This window comes from Martes martes, assembly GCF_963455335.1.
Source record: "Martes martes genome assembly, chromosome: 2".
Classification (NCBI taxonomy): domain Eukaryota; kingdom Metazoa; phylum Chordata; class Mammalia; order Carnivora; family Mustelidae; genus Martes; species Martes martes.
The window spans coordinates 155157098-155182012 of record NC_137889.1 but is presented as its reverse complement, the minus strand read 5'-3'; the positions used below and the strand labels follow the sequence as shown (position 1 = coordinate 155182012).

The window sequence follows — 24915 nt, the reverse complement described above, 5'->3', positions numbered from 1 at the left end:
TAGATTTTATGGTTAACTGTATTGTTTTTCTAGGGCTGCTATAACAAAAGATGGGTAGCTTACACAACAGGAATGTATTTTCTCATAGTTCTGGAAGCTAGAAGTTCAAGATCAAGGTGTCAACAGTTTAGTTTCTCCCCAGGCCTCTTTCCTTGGCTTGCAGATGATGGTCTTCTCCCTGTGTCCTCACATGGCCTTTGCTCTGTGCTCAATGCATTCCTGGTGTCTCCTCATCGTCTTCTAAGGACACCAGTCAGATTGGATTAAGGCCCACACCAATGGTCTCGTTTTAAGCTTGATTGTCTCTTTCAAGGCTTTGTCTCCAATACATTCTGAGATAATAGGGGTTATGTCATTGACATATGACTTTGGGGAGGACAAAGTCAATCAGTGTAATAAACCAACATATGGGGTGAAGTGAAGCAGGGAAGAGGAATAGGGAGTGGTTAGGTGACAGTTCAGGTTTAGATAGGATAGCCAAGAAGGTGTCATCGAAATGTCCATTTTGGACTAAAGACCTGAAAGAAGTAAGGGAGTGATCTGGGAGATATTTGAGATAAGACATTTCAGGAGAAGAGACCAGTCAATAGCAAGTTCAGAATAAGAAGAGTAAAAAAGGAGACAAGACAGACAAATGAGTTTTGGTGGAGCAATGTGCACACTTTGCAAGCCATTTTAGGGAATTTGGCTATTAGTCTCAGGGATACTGAAAGTCATCTAAAATTCAATAAATATCTGATTAGTTAATTAACTAGAAACAAGGAAGGGAATACTCTTGCTTCTAATTTAGTTCTTTGTGAATGCTTATCCTCAACAGAGATTTATTTAACCTTAACTGCAGAATATAGAGCATGTCAACTCCAAAGTAAAAAATTTACTCACCTGTAGGGTGTTGTAAATTAATTTACCTAGCATAAATATGCTTAGTGAGAATTTGCAAAAAAATACCAGTACCGTTAAGAAGGTATCATAAGTACAGCACCATGCCTTAGATTTTGAAGGACTCCATATATAAAGGAAGTGTTCTAAGTAGAGAATGAATATGTGGCCATGATATAATTTGATTTTTTCTGGCATCCTAGAAAATTTTTTAATTGATATCTGTGTTAGTTTCTTATGGCTTCTGTAATAAATAACTACAAACAACAAAAATGTGTTCTCTCACAGATTAGGAGAGAAGTCTTAAATTACATGTGTCAACCATGTATCAACATGGTTGGTTCCTTCTGGAGTTTCTGAGGTATATTCTATTTCATGCCTGTCTTTTGATTTCTGGTGGTTGATGGCAATCATTAGCATTTCTTAGCTCATAGCTGCATCAGTCCAATCTCTGCCTCCATCTTTGTAGGGCCTTCTTTCCTGTGTATGTGTGTGTGTGTGTGTGTCCTTTATCTTATAAGGAGACATGTCATTTGATTTAGAGCCCATCCTAAATTCAGCATGACCTCATCTTAACTAATTGTATATGCCAAGACTTTATTTCCCAAAAGGGTCCCATTCTGAGGTTCAGCATGAACATGAATTTTTGAGAGACACCATTCAACCTGATATGATGTCCATATCAAAATTGTAAAACTATAGTTCTAAGGAAAACCTATCTGTATGTGGACTGATGCAGAATAGGACAATGGTTCTAAATTGGGCTTCCTAGGGCTCCTGGGTGGCTCAGTTAGTTGATCACTTAACTCTTGGTTTCACTTCAGGTCATGATAACATGGGTTATGAGATCAAGCCTCACTATGAGCTCCGTGCTCAGCAGGGAGTCTGCTTGAGATTCTCTCCCTCTGCCCTTCCCCCCACTCGAAAGCACCATCTCTTTCTCTCTCTCTTTTTCTCAAATAAATAAATAAATCTTACAGAAAATAGATAAATTGGGTTTCTCATTTGAGTTAGCTGATTCACTTGGTCTGGAGTGATTAGGCATAGCAAATTTTTAAGCCATTCTGGTGATTCTAATGAGTAGCCAGGGCCAATTAATTGGTATTCACAAAATTGTAAACACTTGAGCTTCACTGCATGTCTTATCTGATTATCATCCCAAGTACCTATCATGGGGTCTGCCTTATAATATAGTCAATTAGTACTTATTGGCTAGACTAATGAACAAATAATTTTATAGGATAAATCCAGTTTTAAAAGAAGATTACATACAGTGACCCAAAAGAATAAGAAAGTAATGTTTCACATTGGAAGTTATAATGGGTTTCATTGTATTTCTTCTAGGATTTGAAAGGTTTTGCAGAAACAATTACTTCATTCATCTCCTACCTTCCTTGCGATTAGTAAGTGTCACATATTATTAGCACCATTTTTCAGATGAAGAAATTGGACCTCCTAGTGCAGTTTTCTCTTCAACTGCATTATTACTTTTTAATACCACCAGGAAATTGATAGATGTCCTACAGAAAAAATAGAATTAGAGGCAGCATTTCTAGTAAAGGAACACAGGTCACCAAGTTTTTGGCAGTATATTCGAGATAGGATGATTTAAGAAGCCTAACAGAGGGGTTGGAGAAGGAAATAAAGAACCCTCCACAAAGTGAAACAGATATGCTATAGTCAAAGGTTACACAGTCAGACCCAATAAGTGAAGTGTTCTGGTGATTTATTAGAGCCATCATTAGTGTAGTAGAGAAGTCAGAATGTCAGACCCAGATTGAGACAGATGGACATGTGCTCATATCCTGGTCCTGCCACTTCAAAGCTGCAACCCTTAATTCCCTTATCTATAATTTGGCTATCACGTTATTATCTGCCACATGGAGTTCATAGGAAGGTTAAATGATATAATGTAAATGATATAGTGCTTGTAAAGTGCTTGGCACATAGAAAGTTCTTATTTGTGTTAGAACACTGCATTTTAGGCATTATTTATGTCCTTCATTCCTAAGGGCAAGATCACGTTCAAGTGAAATGTAGAGAACTTTCCTGCTTTACTGTTTATCCTGACATTATTTCCCCCATGATTACAGGTGAGATCAAAGAGACTCAGTGAGGTTAGGTTACTTATCTAAAGTCTCACAACGAAAAATGGCAAAGCCTAGATTCAAACTAGTTCTGATTCCAAAGTGGCAAGACTTTCTGCTACAAATATTACAATTAATACCCCAAATTATTTACATTTTTTTATATTGGCAAGAATACCTTTTTTAAAAAATTTATTTATTTATTTGACAGAGAGAGATTACAAGCAGGCAGAGACAGGCAGAGAGAGAGGGGGAAGCTGGCTCCCCACTGAGCAGAGCATGCGGGGCTTGATCCCAGGACCCTGAGATCATGACCTGAGCCGAAGGCAGAGGCTTAACCCACTGAGCCACCAAGGTGCCCCTAAGAATACTTAATGTGAGATCTACCCCTTAACAAATGTATAAATGCACAATGCAGTATTGCTAACTAGAGACACTGTGTCATACAGCACATCTCCACAAGTCATTCATCTGGCACAACCAAAACTTTATACCCAGAGAAAAGTGTCTCCCCATTTCTTCCCTTCACCAGCCCCCACAGGCACCATTCTCCTTTCTGCTTCTATGACTTTGACTAGTTTAGACACCTCATACAAATAGAATCATGTAGTGTTTGTTCTTCTCTGGTTTATTTCACTTAGCCTAATGTCCTCAAGTTTCATCTATGTTGTCATGTATGACAGGGTTTTCTTCTGTTTGAAAGCTGAAAAATATAATACATGATTATGATAATAATATTGCATTATATACGAATAATTCTATTTTAAATTTCTGTTTCATTTTTTCCTACTAGTTATAGCTACTTTTATTTTTTAAAGATTTTATTTATTTATTTAAGAGAGAGAGAGTTTGAGCAAGGATGAGGGGCAGAGGGAGAGGAAGAAGCAGGCTTCCCACTGAGCAAGAATCCTAACACAGGACTCAATCCCAGGACCCCAGGATCATGACCTGAGCCAAAGACAGAGACTTAACTGACTGAGCAACTCAGATGCCCCTACTTACAGCTATTTTTAAAATGAAATTGCACATTCACATTATTTATGATGTAATGAAGTGGCCATTTTGACAGTGACTGAACATTATGAGACCAGACCACACTTGTTGCTGATGTAATTTGTCATCTTAAATTGGAACGCTTTGGACATGAAAAGTGGATACTAACAGATGGGATGTTAGGACCCTTGTTGTAAATTGGCACTGTGAAGGGCAAACCCCTCCTTAGAGAGGACTATAGATAATTTCCCAACTCCCACACAGAGGATCTCACCATATAAGCAGTTTGGGTCATTTGTTCAGAAGAACGAAGGAAAATTGGGTTTCAGTGATCAATTTTAAAGGACCCCAAAGAAAACTGACAACTTTTCCTTGTTTTTGTTTTCTGCTAGTATTCTTTGACTCATTCTGCCAAGAGAAGGGGGTATTAATGTGGACAACCACAAGCACTTAGTACTGGTTTAGAAAGCCTTGTAGCTCTTAGCCATCCAGTTGTTTACTAATATTTGCCCAGCAATAAGGTACAATAATTATCCTGTACTCTGTTGACTAAAGCTCTCTCTGCATTTTTCATGAGGCTTGCAGTCAACACAAAGGTGAAGAAAATTCAGTGGAACCCTGCCTTGATTGAGAGAGAAACTGAGTAATAGACAGGGAAGGACAGAGAGCAGAGAAAGATAAAAGAGAGATACAAATAGAGATATAGAAGGACAAAGAGAGAAAAACCTGGAGTGAGAGAAGCACAAAGATAGAGAGCAAGATGGAGACAGGTAAAGAAGTGACAAAGGCTAAGGAAGAGAGGGAGAGAGTGAGCTAGAGAAAACAGGGACAGAGAGAGAGGCAGGAGAGAGTCTGAATGGCTGACAGACCGAGTGGCACTCATTTTATGAGAAACAGGTGTCTTCAAGTAGCATCTCTAAGTAGAGTCAAACTCACTCCTCACTCTATTTGCATTTAGATTCCATAGATCATTTCCAGAAAATTCAGTTACCTTCTGGCTTCCTCATTCTGGATTAACTGATAGATAAAATGTAACTTGTTTACAACCAGGGAAAACAAAACCAGTCAATTAGGAAGGTCAGAGCTCTGCCTCCAACATTCATAAAGTTTCAAAATTAAATGTAGATATTTTCCCCTCATTTTCAGTCATTAACCCTGCTGTTGCCCTTCTTAAAGGTGAGCAATTACATCCAGAACTGACAGCAGGACCAGTAACAAAGGGCATAGTTGGCAGCAGTCTTCAATAGAGTATGAACCCCAAATTATTTGGTACCTTCTTTTTTAGAAATAAATTTGGAAATACAAAATGAAATGTGTGTGTGTATTTATAAGCCATAAGCTTATCTGAAAAATAAACATGCTGTCAGATAAGTTCACATTTGCAACTAGTCAAAAATATACTTCCTAGCCTCAACATCAAGTCAGTCACTGCTCATAAATCAGTTTGTAAGTGACTCAGAGGAGGGACATACAGATGGGGTCACTGTGCCACTGAAACTCCTAGCGACTTGGTCATAGTTACTGATGCCAGGGAAGACACCATGTCTATGGAAACATCATTAGCTCTTTTCCTCCACATGACATCCACAGGCTGAACATCTAGGAAGAAAAACATTGTCCATAATTCAAAAGCACAAGACAGAAGCCGAACAGGGTTGTTAGTTATGGAGTAGGAGACTTTATTCCCATGCAAAGCCACAGAAAGTATTTGTTTTTACTATCAGCTGTACTACAAATGGACGAAGATAAGCATGCTTCTCATTGTGGCAGAATTGCCATGTTTATCACCCTTGTCATTAGTTGTTGGATTCATAATCCAAGCCCATCACTCACTGTTGACACTTGACATTTACATGTAGTGCCATTTATTGTAGAACAGGAAAAGCAGTCAGTGCAAAATGACCACTGACATATATGACCACTGAAATCTGGGGGGTGGGGGGGTGACAAATATGGGCCAAGCACCCTGGGCTGATTAATTTTCAGTAATGTCAGACTTTTAAGATGAAACCTTTCCCACTGGTAAAATGAAGACATTTTCACTCAATTGTATCACAATGTGCAATGATCTATTTATTTGTACTCTTACTTTTTATTCTTTTTGTATTACTTTGTTTCAGGAGTTTTGAAGTGCTAGATCTCTGATTTAACTTTTTTATTTTTTAAGATTTTTTTTTTAAATTTATTTGACAGAGAGAGAGAGATCACAAGTAGGTAGAGAGGCAGGCAAAGAGAGAGGAGGAAGCAGGCTCCCCGCTGAGCAGAGAGCCTGATGGGGGGCTCGATCCCAGGACCCTGAGATCATGACCTGAGCTGAAGGCAGAGGCTTTATCCCACTGAGCCACCCAGGCGCCCCTAACTTGTTGATGAAAAAAGGGAGTTGGATTAATTTTGATCTCTAAGGCCACAAATTATGAACAGATCATTGGGCTCAAAGGTTTATATAGCCAATTAATTTAAGGTATTAATCCATCCATGTAGGTGTCCATAAGAATTAATTGAAAAACTTAATAAATAGGGAAGATTAATCATTGAACATACCTGTATTAGTGCCTAATATATATAATATGCTGCAGTAGTTGCTAATAATGCTAATAATCAAAACAGAGTAAGACACTTTCTCATCTCATTAGACATGTTTGCTCAAATATAACTCCACTGAATCCTTCCCTGGAAACCACATTGAAAAAACCAGACTCTCCCACTCCACCTCCCAACCTAACTTACCAACAGAAATCTCTACGCCTCATCTTTGCTTTCTATCTGACAGACTTTATATTTTGCTATTTATTTTTGTTTATTTTTCTCTGATTTTTCTCCGAATATAATGTCTGATGAAAAAGAGTAAGAGTTGTTGTCTGTTTTATTCACTCACATTATTCCCAGCACCTGGACCATGTCTAGCACATTCTAGCCACTCAATAAATGATTTTTGAATTAATGAATTAATGGATGCACAGAATCCTTCAGCAAATCTGAGATTTAGTGAAGGAAATTGGCAAATTAATCATGCAATGCAATAGGTGTTAATACTGATGTACCTGGTTAGACTCTGGAGAGCAGGGACTTTTTCCTTATATGACCCATCTATATCCACAGTACTACAATAAACATTATTTAAATGTTTATAAGAGCTATAATAAATGCTTGTTTTAAATAAATGAATAAAGATTTATGTGATGTAAGGTTTTTAACCTATCAAAGAGTGTTTACGACGGTAAAATGTCCTGCATACTAAGGCACTCTGCTGGTTGACAAACCTTCAACATTAAATTTCTTTTAGTATTATTGGTTTGGGAATGTAGTCAGACTCATCCTTAGCAGAAAGCCTTCACACCCAGATGTCCATTTAGAGTTGGGGAGGAGACTGCTTCACCCACACTGAGGAAATACACCATGCAGATTTTAAATATATCTGCTAATTATAGACATGCAGCTAATCTGTATATGTTGAGATCATAATATAACATATAATCTGATTTCAGGCTTTCAGCAGATATTGATTGACACTTTTTATATAACAGGCATTATGCAAGGTAATGGGGATACAGTAGTAGATAAGAAAGATTTGCTTTCTGATTTGAGGATATGGTTGAATATAGTCTCCTGTCTTTTTATGCTCTTTTTGCTTTTCTACTCCTCTGTCCCTGATTTCTTCACAATTAATTGAATATTTTTGGTATTCATTTTGTTTCCTCAGTTGGCTTTTCAACTGCACTTCCTCTTATTATTACTTACCCATTTCCCTAGCATCTAGAGGTTGTAATATGTCTCCTGCCTCTATTGAGACTACTTAGTGTTGATATTATACCACTTAGTGTAAAATGTACTATCAGTAAATTTGCATTTGCCTTCTCGCCCTTATGATATCGTCAAATTTTACATCTATAAATATAATGAATGCCACAATACATTTTGTTGTTGTTTAAACAAAGGAAATAAAATTATGTATTTTCAATTTCCAGGGCTCTTCATTTTGCTCTTTGTTTCTATCTGTAGATCTTCATATCACATCATTTCCTTTAAGCCTAAAGAAATTCCTTCAGTATTTCTGGTAATGCAGCTCTAGTGGCTATGACTTTTCTTTGTCTGAAAATATCTTTATTTCACTTTCCTTCTCAAAAAACTATTTTCACTGAATATAGAAGTCTGGGTTGAAAGTCTGTATATTCCCCCAGAACTTATTCCATTGTATTCTGGCCTCTGCTATTTCTATGAGAAACCATTCTTATATTATTCTATCTCTATTTGTAATATGTCTTTTTATTCTAGATTTGGGTTTTTTAAGCTTTTTTCCCAATTTTTTTGAGCAATTTGACTATGGTGTGCTTATACATGATTCTTCTTGTATTTATCTTGATTGTGGTTCAATAAGCTTCCTGGATCTGTACATTAATGATTATAACTAAATTTAGAATATTTGGGACATTTTTTGCAAACTCTTCTTTCCTGATTCATCTTTTTTTTAAAAAAATTACGTTCATGTTAGACAACTTGATATCTTCTTATAAATTACTAAAAATCTATTTACTTTTTAATCGCCTTTTCTCTGTTATTCAAATTGGATGGTTTGTCTCTTTTCATCTCTATTCGAGCTCACAACTCTTTCTTCAGTAGTCCCCCATCTGCTGTTAAGTCCATCTAAGGAAGTTTTTATATTTTTGGTATTTCACTTCTCATTTTTAGAATTTTTATTTGTTTCCTTTTTATAGTTTTAATTTCATTGCCCAAATTTTTCAACTGGTTCCTTGCTATGACCATCTTCTATTTTATGCCATTGTCTACTTATTTTGATATCTGTGTCATCCCTAGGTCTGTTTCTATTGATCCTTTTTCTCAAGAACTTGATTATGGGTCACATTTTTCCATTCCTTAACAAGTCGGCTCATTTTCGATGGTGTGATTGTTACAATGCAGTGTAAGGAGTTTAGATTTTGTTATCTTCTTTTCAAGTGTGTTGAGTATTGTTCTGGAAGACATTCCATAGTTACTAGCACTTCCTCTGGTCTTAACAACTTTCATTCTATTATTTGTTAGGATAGGTCAATTTTGGTTTTACATGTAGTCATAGGATGTGGCCCTTACTCTAAGAAATGATCCTTACTCCAAAAACATGGTCTATCTGAGCTCTCCAGTGAATGCCAGTGGTGTTTACTGTAGCAGTGTCGATTTTATTCTTCCTTCCTTCCTTTTTTTTTTTTTTTTTCCTTTTGGGTCAGAACTTCATCTCCCAGCATGACATGACTTCTGGTATTTCCATTCAATTCTCAACCCTTTGGCAGCTTGTGCCTCCTCAGTATTATGGGATCTGATCTTGAGCATGCATCATTCAGGCCTTGATCAGTGACAGTATTAGTCAGGGTTCTCCAGAGAAACAGAACCAATTGGAGATAGACATGTAGATAAATATGGATACAATGAAAGATTGGTTCACACAGTTATTGAGGCTGAGAAGACCCACAATCTGCCAGGAAAGTTGGTGGTATAGTTCTAGTCCAAATCCAAAGGCCTGAGAATCAGCAATGCCAATGTCTGGGGCAGGAGAAGATGGATGTCCCAATTCAGCCAGAGAACAAATTCACCCTTCCTCTGACCTTTGTCCTATTCAAGCCCTCTACTTACTAGATGATGCCACTAGCATTGGTGAAGATGATTTTCTTCACTCAGTCTACCCATTCAAATGCTCATTTCTTCCAGAAACACCCTCACAGACACACTCAAATGATATCTTACCAGCTTTCAGAGCATCTCTTAGCTCAGCCAAGTTGACACATAAAATTAATCATCACAATAACCCACATTTAATCTTCTCACAAATCCTTTCCTCTGACACACATACCAATTCTCTCCTTTCTAGCACCTTCTCCTGCAAATTCTAGTCATTTTGGGAGTCCAGAATTCTGAGGTCTATAAGCATGATCTGTACCCCTCTGGACTATGGAAAGAACATGCCACTAGGCAGAGAGAGCCAGGGCACTTGCGGAGCTTACCTCTTAGATTTCTTTTCTCTGAAGTACTACAGTTCTACATTTCTTGTTGTTCAGTACTTGAAAACAGTTGCATCATATGGTTTGACCAACATTATGGTTTCTTATAGTGGGATAACAGTCAGCAACGGTTACTCTCTAAAAGATGAATGTAGATATCTTTAATCTTATACTGCAGTAGGAAAGATATGTGTCAAGTATAAAATTATGTCATCAATTGTTTTAATTATATTCATGATAATGTCATGAAGGAGAAATATAGGAACTCTACAAGCATATAATAGAGCTGTTCATAATCTAGTTTCATCTGTCATGTAGGGTTTTCCTCAGAAAGTGATATTGAACTGAAATCTCAAGGCAGACTGGAGTTAACCAAGCCACAAAGAGGGGGGAAAAAAAAGGAAGAAAGAAAAGCTCAGGTAGAGGTAATAGCATCTGGAAAGGACCTGAGGTAGGAGGAAATATCATATACCCAAAGAACTGAAAAAAAAAAATAATAGTTAACATCTATTGAATGTACATTATGAAATTATAAACAATCATTGTGCTAAATAAGTGCTTTATTATCTCATTAGATTCTAAGAAATTTATGAGGTAGATATTATTACTAATCCATTCTGTTGTTGAGGAAACTGAAATTCAGAGAGATTCAATAAACTTACCCAATGTCATAAGATACTGGGATCTGGTTTCAGGCTGTTTCACTATAGTGCTTGACCACTCAACCACTACACTTTAAAGGGAAAAGGGCAGAATTATCTGGTAGCAGAAAGAGAGGTACAGAGATAGAGGAAATTATATGATGTCTACAACCTGACTTAAGAAAGCTAAAGTTCTCATTGAGGAGAAAACACTGTAAAAACTAGGTAGATTAACGAATGTCCTTGTCATGAGGAGCACTGGGTGATGTATGGAAGTGTTGAATCACTGTATTGTATTCCTGAAACTAATATAACACTGAATCATAACTATACTAGAATTAAAATAAAATAAAATATTTGTTTTTCCACATCATTTGGGGGACTTTGTTTATATCATTTTTTTAACAGTTATGATAAATCACATTCTTATTTATTCCGAAGAAAAAGACCCTAGAGAATTTGAATAACCTCTATAGTTGAATAAAAGTTGATTTCTTTATCTACCAGGAAATAAAAACTACTTAGAAGTCATATACAATTTCTATTTAAATGTCTTTCTAAAAGGGATCCTTAAACTGTGTTTTTACAACAAACACCTTTTAGTATAAGTCCTTCTGTTTTACAAAAAAAGACAGAAACCCAAAAAAGTTTAATAACCTGTCCAAGGTCACTGAACAGGAACTAAAATCTGGGACTTCTGACTCCTGATTGAAAATAACAAACTTATAGTCCAGTTCAAAACCTTATAGTCCAGTTCAAAAGATGTTCCAAAGAAGAACATCATTAATTACCAAATTGGGGGGAGTCAGTGAGTGACCATTAATAGTCCTGAGCTTGGGAGGCAGGAAGCTCCCTCTCCTACACGTAGACCTGAGAGTCCAGCAGCTGTTATAGATAGAGTGAGCTTGGCAGGTATCAGAATTTAAGGGGAAAGGAGGAAATCAAGCAACTAGAAAATATTTCTTGAGTGTTTGTCATGTGACAATCTCAGGGGTGACTATGGAGTTTGGCTGGACACCAAGAAATCAAACATGAAGTGAAAGAGCTGGGTACAAGGTAAAACTAAAGCCTTTCTCCTACTGCAGATGGCTGGTAGAACCTTTTCTTTCTAATTCCTTATCAGAATAGGGTCTCACCCTATAGTAGGATGTGATACCCGTAACAGTAGCAGGAGGAAGTGCAGCAGAAACAACAGAAAAGATAGAGCAGGGGACGGAGGAGGCCCTTTCCTTCAGGAAGCGTGGAGATACCACAGCAGAAGTTAACCAGAACTAAGTGTGCTTGTGTTGAGTTTTAAAGTCTGCACGGACATTTTGAAGTTGATCTTTGGTGAAGGGTCACCAGACTATGCATATAGTGGCAGGGATTTGAAATGTCCAAAGAAAGAGAAGCAGAATGTCATGCTTGGGAAGCTAAAATAAAGCAAAATCCTAATGTCCCAGAAGATATCTATAGAGGAAACAGTACTTAGATGGATGTGTCCCTCTACAAATGTACAAGGAAGAAGCCAACTAGAGATTTCTTTTTATGTAAATCTGATTTATTTTATAAGCTAAAAAACTAATTTAGATACTAATCAAGGAAATGAAATCAGGTCTTGTTTTGGTATTGAAAGTAAATTTATTCACTCATTTGTCAGACATTTATTGATCTCTTCTTATGTGCCAGACGATCAATTAGCACTTGGGATATTAAATAAACAAGACATTTCTCACCATATAAGTGTCAAGGGCAGAGAAGAAACTTGTTTTATGAGTTCCAACAAAGGTAAGAAGAATAGCCTGGTCACTGGCCGATGGTCCAGAGCAAGAGGGTGGTTAAAATGTTGTCAGAGAGTAAGGTATGGCCAGCTCATTCAGGGATTGGTGTCTGTGGTAGAAAGTATGATTTTTTTCCCCCAAAGAATAGCATGAAGGTTATAGAGAGCTTTTAAGAAGAGAAATGATATGATTTGATTTATGTATCTACTAGTTCTTTGTCCTCCCACACACAAAAGATCTATCAGGTTTTTACCCAGTGCGCACTGATGATGTGGTAGAACATCCCCAAAAGGAAATAGATTAGTAGCCTTGTGGTCAGAACTCTTTATAATTCCAAGGTAGGAATTATAAAGTAGAAAACAACACATGATGTCCTGCCAGGCCCATATTATAAAGATAGAAGATGCTCTAACCTAGATTTAAATTGATTCTCTTATTATTGCCTTATATTCAACAACTTCTGAACTAATTTGGCGGAGGGACTATATATATATTTATATATCAACATACAAATTCGGGCTCTGGGCACTGAGTGGATAAGTTAATGATGAGTTGGACAGTAGTGGCTCTTGACACCAACAGTTGTTCCAAGCTTTTTTTTTTTTTTTTTTTACTAACTTGCCCACCCAAGTGCTATTGATTTTCCTTGACTTGTCCGCACCCATCTGAAGTCACATATACAACTCCATCTATTCCTGGGTTAACATTTTGTGAACATGCCTTGCTTCTTCTGGAATTACTTTGCTTGAATAATTCTGTCCATTCATATGCACATGTGAAAAAAAGCCAAGTTGCATCTCTGGGCATATCCACTTGTGTTAATGAGGCTGAATATCAAGGACATCTATTGTCTCACTTTCAGGGAAGGCAAAGGTACTAACAGGTGATTGCGGTGTGAATGATTTATTCAGGGCGTCTATCGCCTCTGTAATCAAAGATGGGGAGCAACGAGAACAGAAAATTGTCACATGGGCCCCAACTCTGGTTTGAATATAGACAGTTCAATCCTGTTAATTCTTTCAGTGATCTTCCCAACCTCAGGCCAAAAAAAGCCACCAAATTTTACTTTAACTGCTCAAAAAGACTCGTGAAATTATATTTTCACTAGCTAATGCACCCTATGATTAAATGCAACATATGGAAAAGTTTTAAAAGAAAACCTAAACAATGAGAAAAATGGGGGGGGGGGTATTTCCTTTTTTTTTTTTTTTCCCTTCTGGGGTCCCAACCCACTGCCTGTGATTGCCTGCTTAGCAGATGTCTGCATCCGTCCCCTGCCTGCCCAGCTTCCTGTGATAAGCCGTGCGGCATGCCCGTTTCTTTCCGCAGACAGCATTAACAGAACCCATCGCATATGTTCTAGGTTTCCTCTACGCTCAGAACAGCACCAAGCGCAGCATTAAAGAGCGGCTCATGAAGCTCTTGCCCTGCTCAGCTGCCAAAACGTCGTCTCCTGCTGTTCAAAGCAAGTTTGTTTTTGTTTTTTTTTTCCTCCCCCCAACACCCCACCTGTTTGTTTGTTTTGTTCCTTTAGGTCTGCATGCACTCCAGTTCTCTGCTTCTAAAGGGAAAAAAAAAAAAAAATCAATATGTTATATTATGCAAAACCAAGTCTATTGATGTACTCTAGTGTACCCAAAAGCCCAGGGGAACTTTTGTGTGATTGTGAGGCCTTCCCATCTGGCAGGCTGATGGCACAGTGTTAGTTACGAGAGCCTGGACTTCAAAACTTTTGGAAATTTCTGTTTGATCTGAGAGGTGAGAGTAGCCTTGGGATTTCCATGGCCTAACTGGTTAGCAGAGCTGCTACACACTTCACCTTGTATCACCTTGTAGATTTTCTGTCTCATCCATGTGTTTGGCACACACCACTCAGATACCCCCAAAGTTCAGAAATCACTAGGTTAGAAAAGCTACTACAAAATGGAAACCATTTACACAAATAGGTTTTTTTTTCTTTGCTCACTCTCTCTCTGCATCAGTCAGGGTTCTCTAGAAAAACAGAACCAATATATACATTCATACACACATATACATGCATAGGCACATGCATATGTGTGTAAATATGCACACATATGCATATACACACAAACATGTATAAAGGTATTTATTTTTAGAAATTGGTTCCCATGACTGTGGGGGCTGGCATGTCTGAAATCCTTAGGGCAGGCTGGCAGGCTGGAAACTCAGGCAGGATGGGAGACTTCAGTCTTGATACAGAATTCCTTCTTCCCCAGGAAATCTCAGTTTTTGCCTGGCTGTTCAGCCTGGGATGAGGTCCACTCACATTATCTATGGTCATCTCCTTTCCTTAGAGTCGACTGCTGGTAGATGTTAACCAGGTCTGCCGAATACCTCGGCAGCAACATTGAGATTAGTGTTGGTTGAAATAACTGGGTGCCTAGCTTAGCCAAGTTGACACAGAAGACTAACCTTCACTCTCTCCACCTTCTCTTTCTCTCCAATTTTGTGACAATCTTGAGGAGTAGAAGGTAGAGGGTATCTAAAGGACAATGCTTTATTTATTTTATAATGATGCTATATACAATTTATAACAAACATTTACATTTATCCTATGTTTGCCCTCTTTTTTTTTTTTGAGACTTTATTTATTTATTTGAGAGAGAGAGATTGAACACAGAGGGAGAGGGGGAAGCAGACTACCAGCTGAGCAGGGAGCCCTACACAGGACTCAATCCCAGGACATTGGGGTCATAACCTGAGCTGAAGGCAGAGGCTTAACTGACTGAGCCACCCAGGCACCCCCTGTTTACATTCTTTCATATACAGTTTTTTTCAAACATCAAACAACTGTTAGAATCAGACAGAGAAGGTGTTGTTCTTTGGCAGTGATGAAACAGCGTACAAAGAACCTCGCTAACACATTGTATGTGTGGGGCTCTAACCTATGCCTTCACCAACTCTTTTTATATTCTGCCTCACCATCCTTTAGGAACTGATAGGTTCAGTGATATAAAAAATGTATGAATGAATGAAATTTCACTAATCTCCACAATGTAAATGGGGAAACTATAGAAAGTACCTCAAACAACCTATACATCCAGTCAAAGTCCTAGGATAAAACAGTAACTTCAGTGTATTCGTTAGACAAAATATATCATAATAATAAGATTTAATTAATTCACTTATTCAGTCACCATAAATGTATTACATGCCAGTACACCATATGTATTACATGTCAGTTCCTATTCTCATTTGGGGAGATAGAGCAGTAAATAAAAGAGCTTTACAGTTTCTATTCTATTGGAACATTCTGTGGGGAGAGGGCACAGAACAAAATTACTTTTATTGGTGACAATCTGATGAAGAAAAATTTAAATTATTGTTGAGATCCATTGCTTCAATATTTTCCACTCATTGCACACACCACACACACTGTCTTACAAACAAAAACATGATGTATCATCAGCAACCTAACAGGCCGTAATCCCAGAATGATGTCCCAGACTCAATCATCCCCAGTATTGAAGCTGCAGACGTTTTTATTGCCACTATTTGTCAGCAAATGTTGGTTATTAGAGCCATTGCTTTCCTCCTTTCAAATTGGAGTCAAAATTGCCAATTTACCAGATATTCACTGGAAACATAGTCATTTGTATACAGTAGACAGGTAAAATACAACTTTAAAATGGATTCTTATATTCACTTGGGAAGAACAAAATTGCCAAGTCCTATTAGCACTCTTCCTGCACCAATCCCTGGTAATGTCAGACCCCAAGTAAATGGTCATGGAGAATGCAATGGAATTTTCAACTAATTGTGAGGAGGAAACCAGGATCTTTCTTGAAGGGAAAAAATAATAATAAAAGATACTAAAGGGCGCCTGGGTGGCTCAGTGGGTTAAGCCGCTGCCTTCAGCTCAGGTCATGATCTCAGGGTCCTGGGATCGAGTCCCGCATCGGGCTCTCTGCTCGGTAGGGAGCCTGCTTCCCTCTCTCTCTCTCCGCCTGCCTCTCTGTCTACTTGTGATCTCTCTCTGTCAAATAAATAAATTAAAAAAAAATCTTAAAAAAAAGATACTAAAAATGAGCAGAATAATCCTGAAAACTGACATTTTTATAAAAATGGGATTTCATAAATTGGCTGATATTGAACTGATGCTAGACTTAGACTATGAGCCCAAAAGTTCTGCAAATAGTTCCCTTCCCCACTAGCCACACTTTCCCCACTAGCCACCTGGCATGAGAACACCCCAGCAGGTGGAAATAGATTGCTTGATAGGAAAACACATTAATTCTACTGCTGTATCAGAAGGCTGTTATTTGTGGGTCCCTATCCATGATCAGGCCCCACGCAGTTGGGCACAGGACTGAAAAAAATGTTATGAGAACACAAGGCAGATGGTTACAGCCAGGTGCCCAGAGGGGCAGAGGACCCTAGGCCACCGGAGGAAAAGTTTGGCCACCAAATGTCTGCATGCCGGACCACAGAGAACCCTGTGGTGAGGTTCAGCTTGACGGAGCCAGTTCTAGGCTTGAATGAGTGGCACAGTGGCTGAGGGAATATTCTCCACCACATCCCATGCACCTTCAAAGATTAAGGGGCCAAAATGTAGTTAACGAAGGGCCAATACTCATTCTAAATTTCATTCTCTTTTCCACGAAGGCAGGGAAGAAAGAGCTCTTCATTCCTCAGGGAAGGAATGTGGGATTTATCTATATCATGCAAATAACAAAAGGAAAAAAAAATATTTCCTACAGAAAGGCCAAAACTCCTGCTGAGTTAGGGAGTGCTTGAATTTCTAGTCAGAGCACTAGAGAGTTTGAAGAGAACCTAGGAAGACCCGTAGCCTCACCTCACATCTGGTTTCCAGACAGACTCCTCTGTCATCACCAGCAAGCTGCTGCACTTCATCAGGGAGACACCCATTCGGTGTCAGCCAGCTTTACAGAGCATTCTTCCTCATGCTGGGCCCAAATCAGCCTCCTTTTTAACTTCCAAGCATATTGGTCCTAGTTCAATGCTTGAGAGTGGAATCCGCAGCACCTGCTCCTTCCTCCACAGGACAGCTTTCCGTCTCCTCCCCCTCCTTCTCCTTCAGAGCTGGAAGGGCAAGTGGTTTATTCACCAAAGTCACTCCTCTTCATGGCAGTAAATTTACAAAGCTTAAAAAAAAGTTAAGAAATCACACACACACACACACACACACACACGTACACACACGTACACACACACACACACACACACACCATACAACACATTCCTAATCCTGGCATACTCCTCTACCTTGAAGTAACTACAAATAAGTGACATCTTTTTCCATCAATGTGTGTGCATTAATGATCACAACTATACCAAATTTTTATCCTTTTCTTACATAGCATATTTTCATATGCACTAACTTCGTTATTAAAAATGTAAACGCCACTTTTAATGGCAACATATTATGGCATTGTAAAGCGACAGTATACTAGATTTGACCACATTCCTTGGCTTCTGAATATTTACCTTTTCCTCCTTTTCCGTTTTCATATAAATAGCACTGGGATAAACATTTCTGTGTATACATCTGTGTATGCCTTTTAGATTATTTCTCTCCCAGATTTGGAATTATTCGATGAAAGCATTAAATTATGTGAATGCCAGCTTCCTCAAGTATTTTAGAAAATTATTTTTTGAGTTGGCCTTTTAAATATTTAAACACATCATGCATATTACCTCTTGAGTTTTTCAGTTACATAGATTTAATATCCTCAATATTTGGAAATTATGCACATTTTATAGTCATTTGTTAAATGTAGACTTGAAATTATTTCTTTTGCTGTTTGTGCTTCAAATAAAAGCATTAAAAGAAGTAGCACATGGCCAAGAGTTTCTACATGAGACATTATTACAGCAGTATTAAATTTTTGAAAATCAAACATATAACTCATCTTTAACAAAAGGGAAAATAACAAGTCTCCACATTTTTGGGTTCAAGCACACCTCTTAACTATGAAATTTGAGAGTGTCAGGTAAATACCAAATTCTAAGTGCCCTGGAAAGATGTTGGGGAACAACAAACAGAACAGATCTATGCAGTGGCCTCCTGTAGAATGGGAGTAACAGACATGATTCAAATGTCTTCCTCCTGACACTAAAATACCCCAACAAGAATAAGAAATAGCTGGGGACACCTGGGGTGTGAATTAAGGATTATCTTTTAAGTCTGGGCCCCTGTGCCCCGTGTAGCCTATTGCCCACTGCTCTTTGAGCACCTGACCCTAGATGCAGAGAAGAGCACAAGCAGATATAGGAGCCTGGTCACCTTCACTCAGTCACGCTCTCTGACTTTCTCAGATCACCCATTGGAAGCTGTCCACTTGCTGAAATTAAAAACAACAACAAAAATAACTTCTTTTTATTTTATGCTTCCCACCCACCATCTTACTGGCCACTAAATTCTGGTCAATTTTCTCTCTGAAATAGCTTTTATATTTACTACTGTCTTGTGCGATGGCTCTTGCTGAGACCCTCATTATCCCTCCCAAGAACTACCGAAAGAGGCAGATGGAGCCAGGGTGGGCTTTTATGTCATCCTGGCATGCATTTGAATTCCTGTGGTGCTTCCTACTAACAACATGTTTGGAGTTCTTTAATTAAATGATCTGGACGCTAAGTCTCCTTATTTGGTCATTTGTTCACTTTATTTTTTTGGGAAACCATGTGTTGCCCACAAGAATCTAGGCATTGGCTTTATAGTGGAGGATTAAGACATATTAGTTCACTGTTTTCATTGAGTTTATATGGGAAGAAAGATGATAAACATGAAAACAAAGACAATCTTGGGAGGTGATAGGTATTATAAAGTAAGTCAACCTGTGGCAAAGTAATGGAAACTAAATGCAGGTGGAAAAGCTATTTTGTCTGGATGAGGGAAAGCATCATTCATGAGGTGACTTTTGAGACCCAAAAACAAGAGAAGGTCCATGGCATGAGAGTCTGGAGAGAAAGTTTCAAGGAAGAGGACACTGCAAGAGCAAAGGCTCTAAGGAGGGATGGAGCATAGCTTATTCATGGTGCAAAAAGAAAGACCATTGGGATCATCAGACAAATGGGTGGTTGTGGGATAAAACAAGATAATTCGTACAAAGTATTTAGTACATGAAACATCATGAGTGTGAAAGTATGACAGGTTATTATCTCAGTTGAGGGTCCCAGGCAGCTTCTGAGGCAGGTGTATTATTTTCCCTGCATAATGGCTGAGGAAACTGGGGCACAGGGAAGTTAGATAATTTTGCCAATTAACAGAGCTGGAATTGTGACTCTAGAACCTTCTATCTTCATTCCTTCATCAGGTTGAGCTGTACTGACCACCTCTGATATTGACTGAGGAAGCCCCTTTAGGGTGTATAATTGTAGTTCTGTTTAATACTTTGAATCACAAGTCTTCAAATTAGAAGGAAATGTGGGAACGCTTTAGCTGTGACACTCTGCATGCAGGAAAGTAGGACTTAATCCCCACTTCACAATTGAGATAACTGTGTCCTGAAAAGGTTGTAATGATTTGTGCAGCATCTACAACTGAGAAATTGGAATAAACCCACACCCAAAAATCTCCGTGTCCAATGGTACAAATGCACTTATCGAATGACTGCAAGATATAGGACTGTCATATCAATAGAAAAACTCTTATTGGAAAAATTCAAGGAGAGAGTGAAGGGGAATTTCTATCTAAGCAAAAGTTCATCTTATTTTAAAAGTTTTAAGTATTTAGCCTATTGTAACAACAACAACAATAGCCTATTTTACAGAATATAGCCTATATAAAATGTGAGAAAACTGAGGTCTATAGAAAGGAAAGGATTTTCTCAAAATAGCAGGGCTATTTTAAAAATCTAGGATGAGAACTAGACTCCAGTTCAGTACTTTCCAACCCTGAAATTCTGTAAGTTGGTATCAGTCAGCATTCTGGCAGGAAACACAAGGCACACTTAAATAGGGCTATCAGGGAGAGTTTAATGAAGGGATTGTTTGCAAAAATATGAGCAGAGATTCTAGACCCTACAAGGCTGGTGAAACACCCAAAGCTAGGGGCGCCTGGGTGCTCAGTGGGTTAAAGCCTCTGCCTTCAGCTCAGGTCATGATCTCAGGGTCCTGGAATGGAGCCCCACTTTGGACTCTCTGCTCAGCAGGGAGCCTGCTTCCCCACCTCCCCCGCCCCCGCCTGCCTCTCTGCCTACTTGTGATCTTTGTCTGTCAAATAAATAAATAAAATTTTTGAAAAAACAAACTAACTAACAAACAAAAAAACACCCAAAGCTAGTAGAAGTGAAGTTATCATTTCTATACTCACCGTTACCAGAGAGAAAGAAAGCCATTGCTATACCTATAACTATCAGAGAGGGTTTCACAATAGGGATACTGGCCCTTGGAATAGAAAAGCTGCCACTACAACCCAACCTTCAGTCAGGAGGGATCCCCAAAATAAATACCATGACCTCTCTCTTCTCTGATCTGTTGGTTCTTCCCATTGGGCACAGCGCAAGGAGTTGAGATATTATCCATAGGGGCCAGTCCTCCGGCCCTAGAACAGTATGTAGAAGGACAGAGAGTGGCTCTGGGGGCAAACTGAAGACGTTTTCTGGCTTCTATGTATTTTGAAAGCCAGGGGTTGGAGATCTACAGGACCAGTAACAATTCTCAGAGTCAGTCACGCTGTTCCTCTTGGAAGATTTGTTCCTAGTTTCAGGATAGGCTGACAACTGGCCTAAATGTATGTTGATATACATATGTATGATGATATTGAGTAGATAATTTGAGGATCAAGAAATTTAACTAGCTTTTTTATGAATGGCTTAGTATCAAGAAATCGCTAGCGGGGCACCTTGGTGGCTCAATTGGTTGAGCGGCTGCCTTCGGTTCAGGTCATGATCCCAGGGTTCTGGGATTGAGTCCCACATCGGGTTCCTTGCTTGGCGGGGAGCCTGCTTCTTCCTCTCCCTCTGCCTGCCACTCTGCCTGCTTGTGTGCTCTCTATCTCAAATGAATAAATAAAATCTTTTTTTTTTTTAAGAAATTGCTAGCTACTATTCTCTAAGTGAGCATAAATACTTTTTCTTTAAAATACAAATGCTGTCAAGTCTGTCACTATATCTTTATGTCTCCTTATTAGATAACTGAGTAATTCTCTGTGTCTCTCTATGCCCCAACTATGTTTTTATAAAGTAATCATTTTCTCTATATTCAAAGGACATTATGGTGACCAAAAGATTACTTACTAGATCATAATCAGGTACAAAAGATAAAATATTAAACACTTGATTTTATGTGTGTTTGTATTTATACACATATTTTTATTTCAATTTGTTTCATAATATCTTCCCAGTAAATCTGAGAACCCCATTCAATCAAAATAATTGATTCACTAAATGAAAGATTCATTCTAGTGGCTTTTGTTGTTGATTTGAGCAAACACAGGAGAGCAAATGTGATGAAATAATTGTGGGGCTAGAAGACTCCTAACCCAGCAGTATACTGTCTTGTATAATTGCAAAACATAATTTCCTAACTTTCACTTCAGATTTTTGGTATCAAATACAGCAAACATTTCAGTGTGTTTTGTCTTTCCTGGTAGCATATTGATCATAGAAAGTCTCAAAAGTCTGTCTGGGAAGAGAAGCTTCAGCACTTGGCTGTTGGAAGATTTGTTTTCAAAAAGCAACTTAAACTTGCTATTATGCTGCCAAATAAAAACACAATGGTAAACTCCAGGAAATTTTTTAAAATGTTTAACCTTCTGAGAATTACTTAACCTCATGCTAACTATTTAGTGACTTTAAGTAAAAATACTGACCTGGGCATATAGACAGGAAAATCTTTGGAGGAACAGAAGTGTAACTCATGAAGTTTTATGAACTTACTTTGCAAGCAGAGAACAAGGTCCTTTAAATTCATTATATGTATGAGCCCTAAAAATGTTACATTCAAATACTCAGATGTTGTTTTTATTTATTTAACAAGCATCTAGTACTTAATACGTGGCTGATACAGTTCTAAGTGCTTTGCACAGTTTAACTCATTATATCTTAAAATAACTCTATAAAAGAGATTCCCTTTATTAGTCCCATTTTACAGAATAGGAAAATAAGAACTGAGAATAGTATTCTTAGTAAGAGGTGTAGAGGCTGGGGAAAAGTATGACCCAGAAATTGAGCTTCAGAATCTGTACTTCACCAGCTCTCCAGATATTCAGTGTTTTGATTGGTTTTAGAGGTTTTTTTCCACTTATCTACTCGGCATAGAACAAGACTTATGCAGCCCAGTTGTCCAGGGAAATGATGGTATCCCCTTGGTTGAGTTATTACCCCCCTCTGGACCTCTGTCTCATCAACAAATAAGAAGCATGGACTGTGTCTCAAATTCTTTTTCCAAATCTAGGATTGCAGGAGCCAATGAATGGCACCTCTTATTCCTGGCAATGAAAAATGGTAGATGTTTCAAAGCTAACATAAAATTTCCTCCTTTTGCAGCACTTCACTAACCATGGGAAGCAGAAAGTGGGAAAAGTTAGAATGTCAACACGTAACCCAAATTACATACCAGTCAGCACTACCATTTACTTGATGTAAACTATGTGTTTAACTAATTTGGATATTTGTCCCTGGTGTTTATATGGACTTTTATAGTTTTTAAAATTCTTTATCCTGATTATCTAATTTAATCCACATAAAACTCCTGAGAGAATGACAGGTCATGAGGGTTATACTCTCCATTAAGAGTAAACTTAAAAATGGAGAGATTAAATGGCTTATCCAAAGTCACGTAAGTATTTAGTGACAAAGGGCATGCTGAGCATTTTTTTTTTCCTGGTCCATCACATATTTACCAAGAATCTTCATTAAACCAGAATGAAGCTGAGTCTAAGAAAGACAGATACAGGGGTCCCAGGAGAGCTCTCACCTGTTGGCAGGTTGAGTGGATTTCATTTCAACATGGCAGACATTTATAGAGCGCTAATTATTTGAAAACTAATAGCTCCAGAACAGGGGAACACATAAATCACTTCCTCTGAAGGCTGACATAAATAAACAAATATGTATATTGAAATAAACAAATATGTATAGACATCACTCAGATACAATGAATACAGGTAAATCCTGTGAGAGGCAATATGAGAAAAGAGTGTTAGGAAGTTAAGGGTGATAACTCTGGGCCTAGCCTATTTTGTTTGAATTCTGGTTCTGTGACCAACTAACGCTATAGAAAACTTAAGCGAGTTGTTTACTCTTTCTGAACTCTAATTTCTTCATCTGAAAGGTGGAAATAATAATGGTATATATTCCATATACTGTCCCAAAGGAGTAAATAAGCATGTGAACTGATTACAGCAGTGGCCAATAAATGTTGGCCGCTGACGCTGTTATTCTATGAGGGCAATGATGATCACAACTAGAGAAGGAAATGAATCCCACCTAAGTGCATTTCGCAAACAGGTAATATTTCTTTGGGGCCCTTTGGAGAAGAATCATTTCACTAGAAGGAGAAATAGCAGGAAGTAATTTCTAGGTAGTTAAAAAGATGAAGCTTAAACAGTCAGGAGGAGTGAGAAGTGTGGAAGGGATGTCACCAGATGAGGTGAGCTGGGACTGGAGTCTGAAAGTTCTTACTACCAACACAAGGCTGGACTTTACTGATAAAAGGAGTCAGTGAGGAATCATCCAAGACTCTTATTTATTTTTTATTTCAGCTTTATTGACTTATAATTGATAAATAAAATTGTAAGATATTGAAAGTATACAACGTGATGATTTGATAGTTGTGTAGTTGTGAACAGACTCTCCACCACCCCACCATTTAATTAACACATACATAACCTCACATATATGTCATTCTTGTTTGTCTGTTTTTGCTTTTGGATGGAACTCTCTTAGGAAATGTCGATTGCATAATAAGTGTTATTAAATATAGTCACCGTATTTTACATTGGATGTTCAAACACTATTCATCTTTTAGCTGAAAGTTTGTACCCTCTGACCAAACTCTCCCTGCTTTCTCCACCTTCAAACTCTGCTGGCAACCACTTTTCTACTCTGTGTTTCTCAATTTTGACTTTTTGTGTTTAAGATTTCACATATAAATGATATCATATAGTATTTGTCTTTCTCTGTCTGGCTTATCTCACTTAACATAATGCCCATGTGCTATTACAAATGGCAGGATTTCTCTATTTTCTCTGGCTGAATAATATTGTTGTATCTTTATACCATATCTTCTTTATCCTTTCAGCCATTGATGGGCACTCATCTTGTTTCCATTTCTTAGCTATTGTAAATAAAACTGCAATAAATATGGAGGTTCAGATATTGCTTCAATGTCCTGTTTGCATCTTTTTTTTTTTTTATAGATACCCAGAAGTGGGATTCCTGCATCAAAATGGAAGTGATTCTTTTTTTTTTTTTTTTTTTTAATTGGGTTTTCAGATGGTTAGAGCCAGCCAATAGTCAAGGGAGTTGAACACAAGTCCAGCTTTAGAAGGGTGGTTAGTGAACTTGAAGACAGGGAAAAAACTGGCAAAGGATCAAGAGCAACATTGGAAGACAAGATACAAAGTATCAAAAACAATCAG

The 24915-nt window shown here is 38.0% G+C and overlaps 1 protein-coding gene across 5 annotated transcripts in view; it reads left to right on the top strand.

Moving 5' to 3' along the window:
• KCNIP4 (potassium voltage-gated channel interacting protein 4) overlaps nucleotides 1-24915 on the top strand; it is a gene marked incomplete at its 5' end in the record, with an annotated part of 1129227 nt that overhangs the window by 974477 nt on the left and 129835 nt on the right. Inside the window, one exon of one of the 5 annotated variants that reach the window (XM_080796870.1) lies at nucleotides 13711-13816. The exons of the other annotated variants lie outside the window; for them this stretch is intronic. Within the exon in view, the coding sequence (XP_080652996.1) occupies nucleotides 13711-13816 (106 nt within the window). The remainder of the gene's footprint in view (nucleotides 1-13710; nucleotides 13817-24915) is intronic. 5 annotated transcript variants of the gene reach the window in all.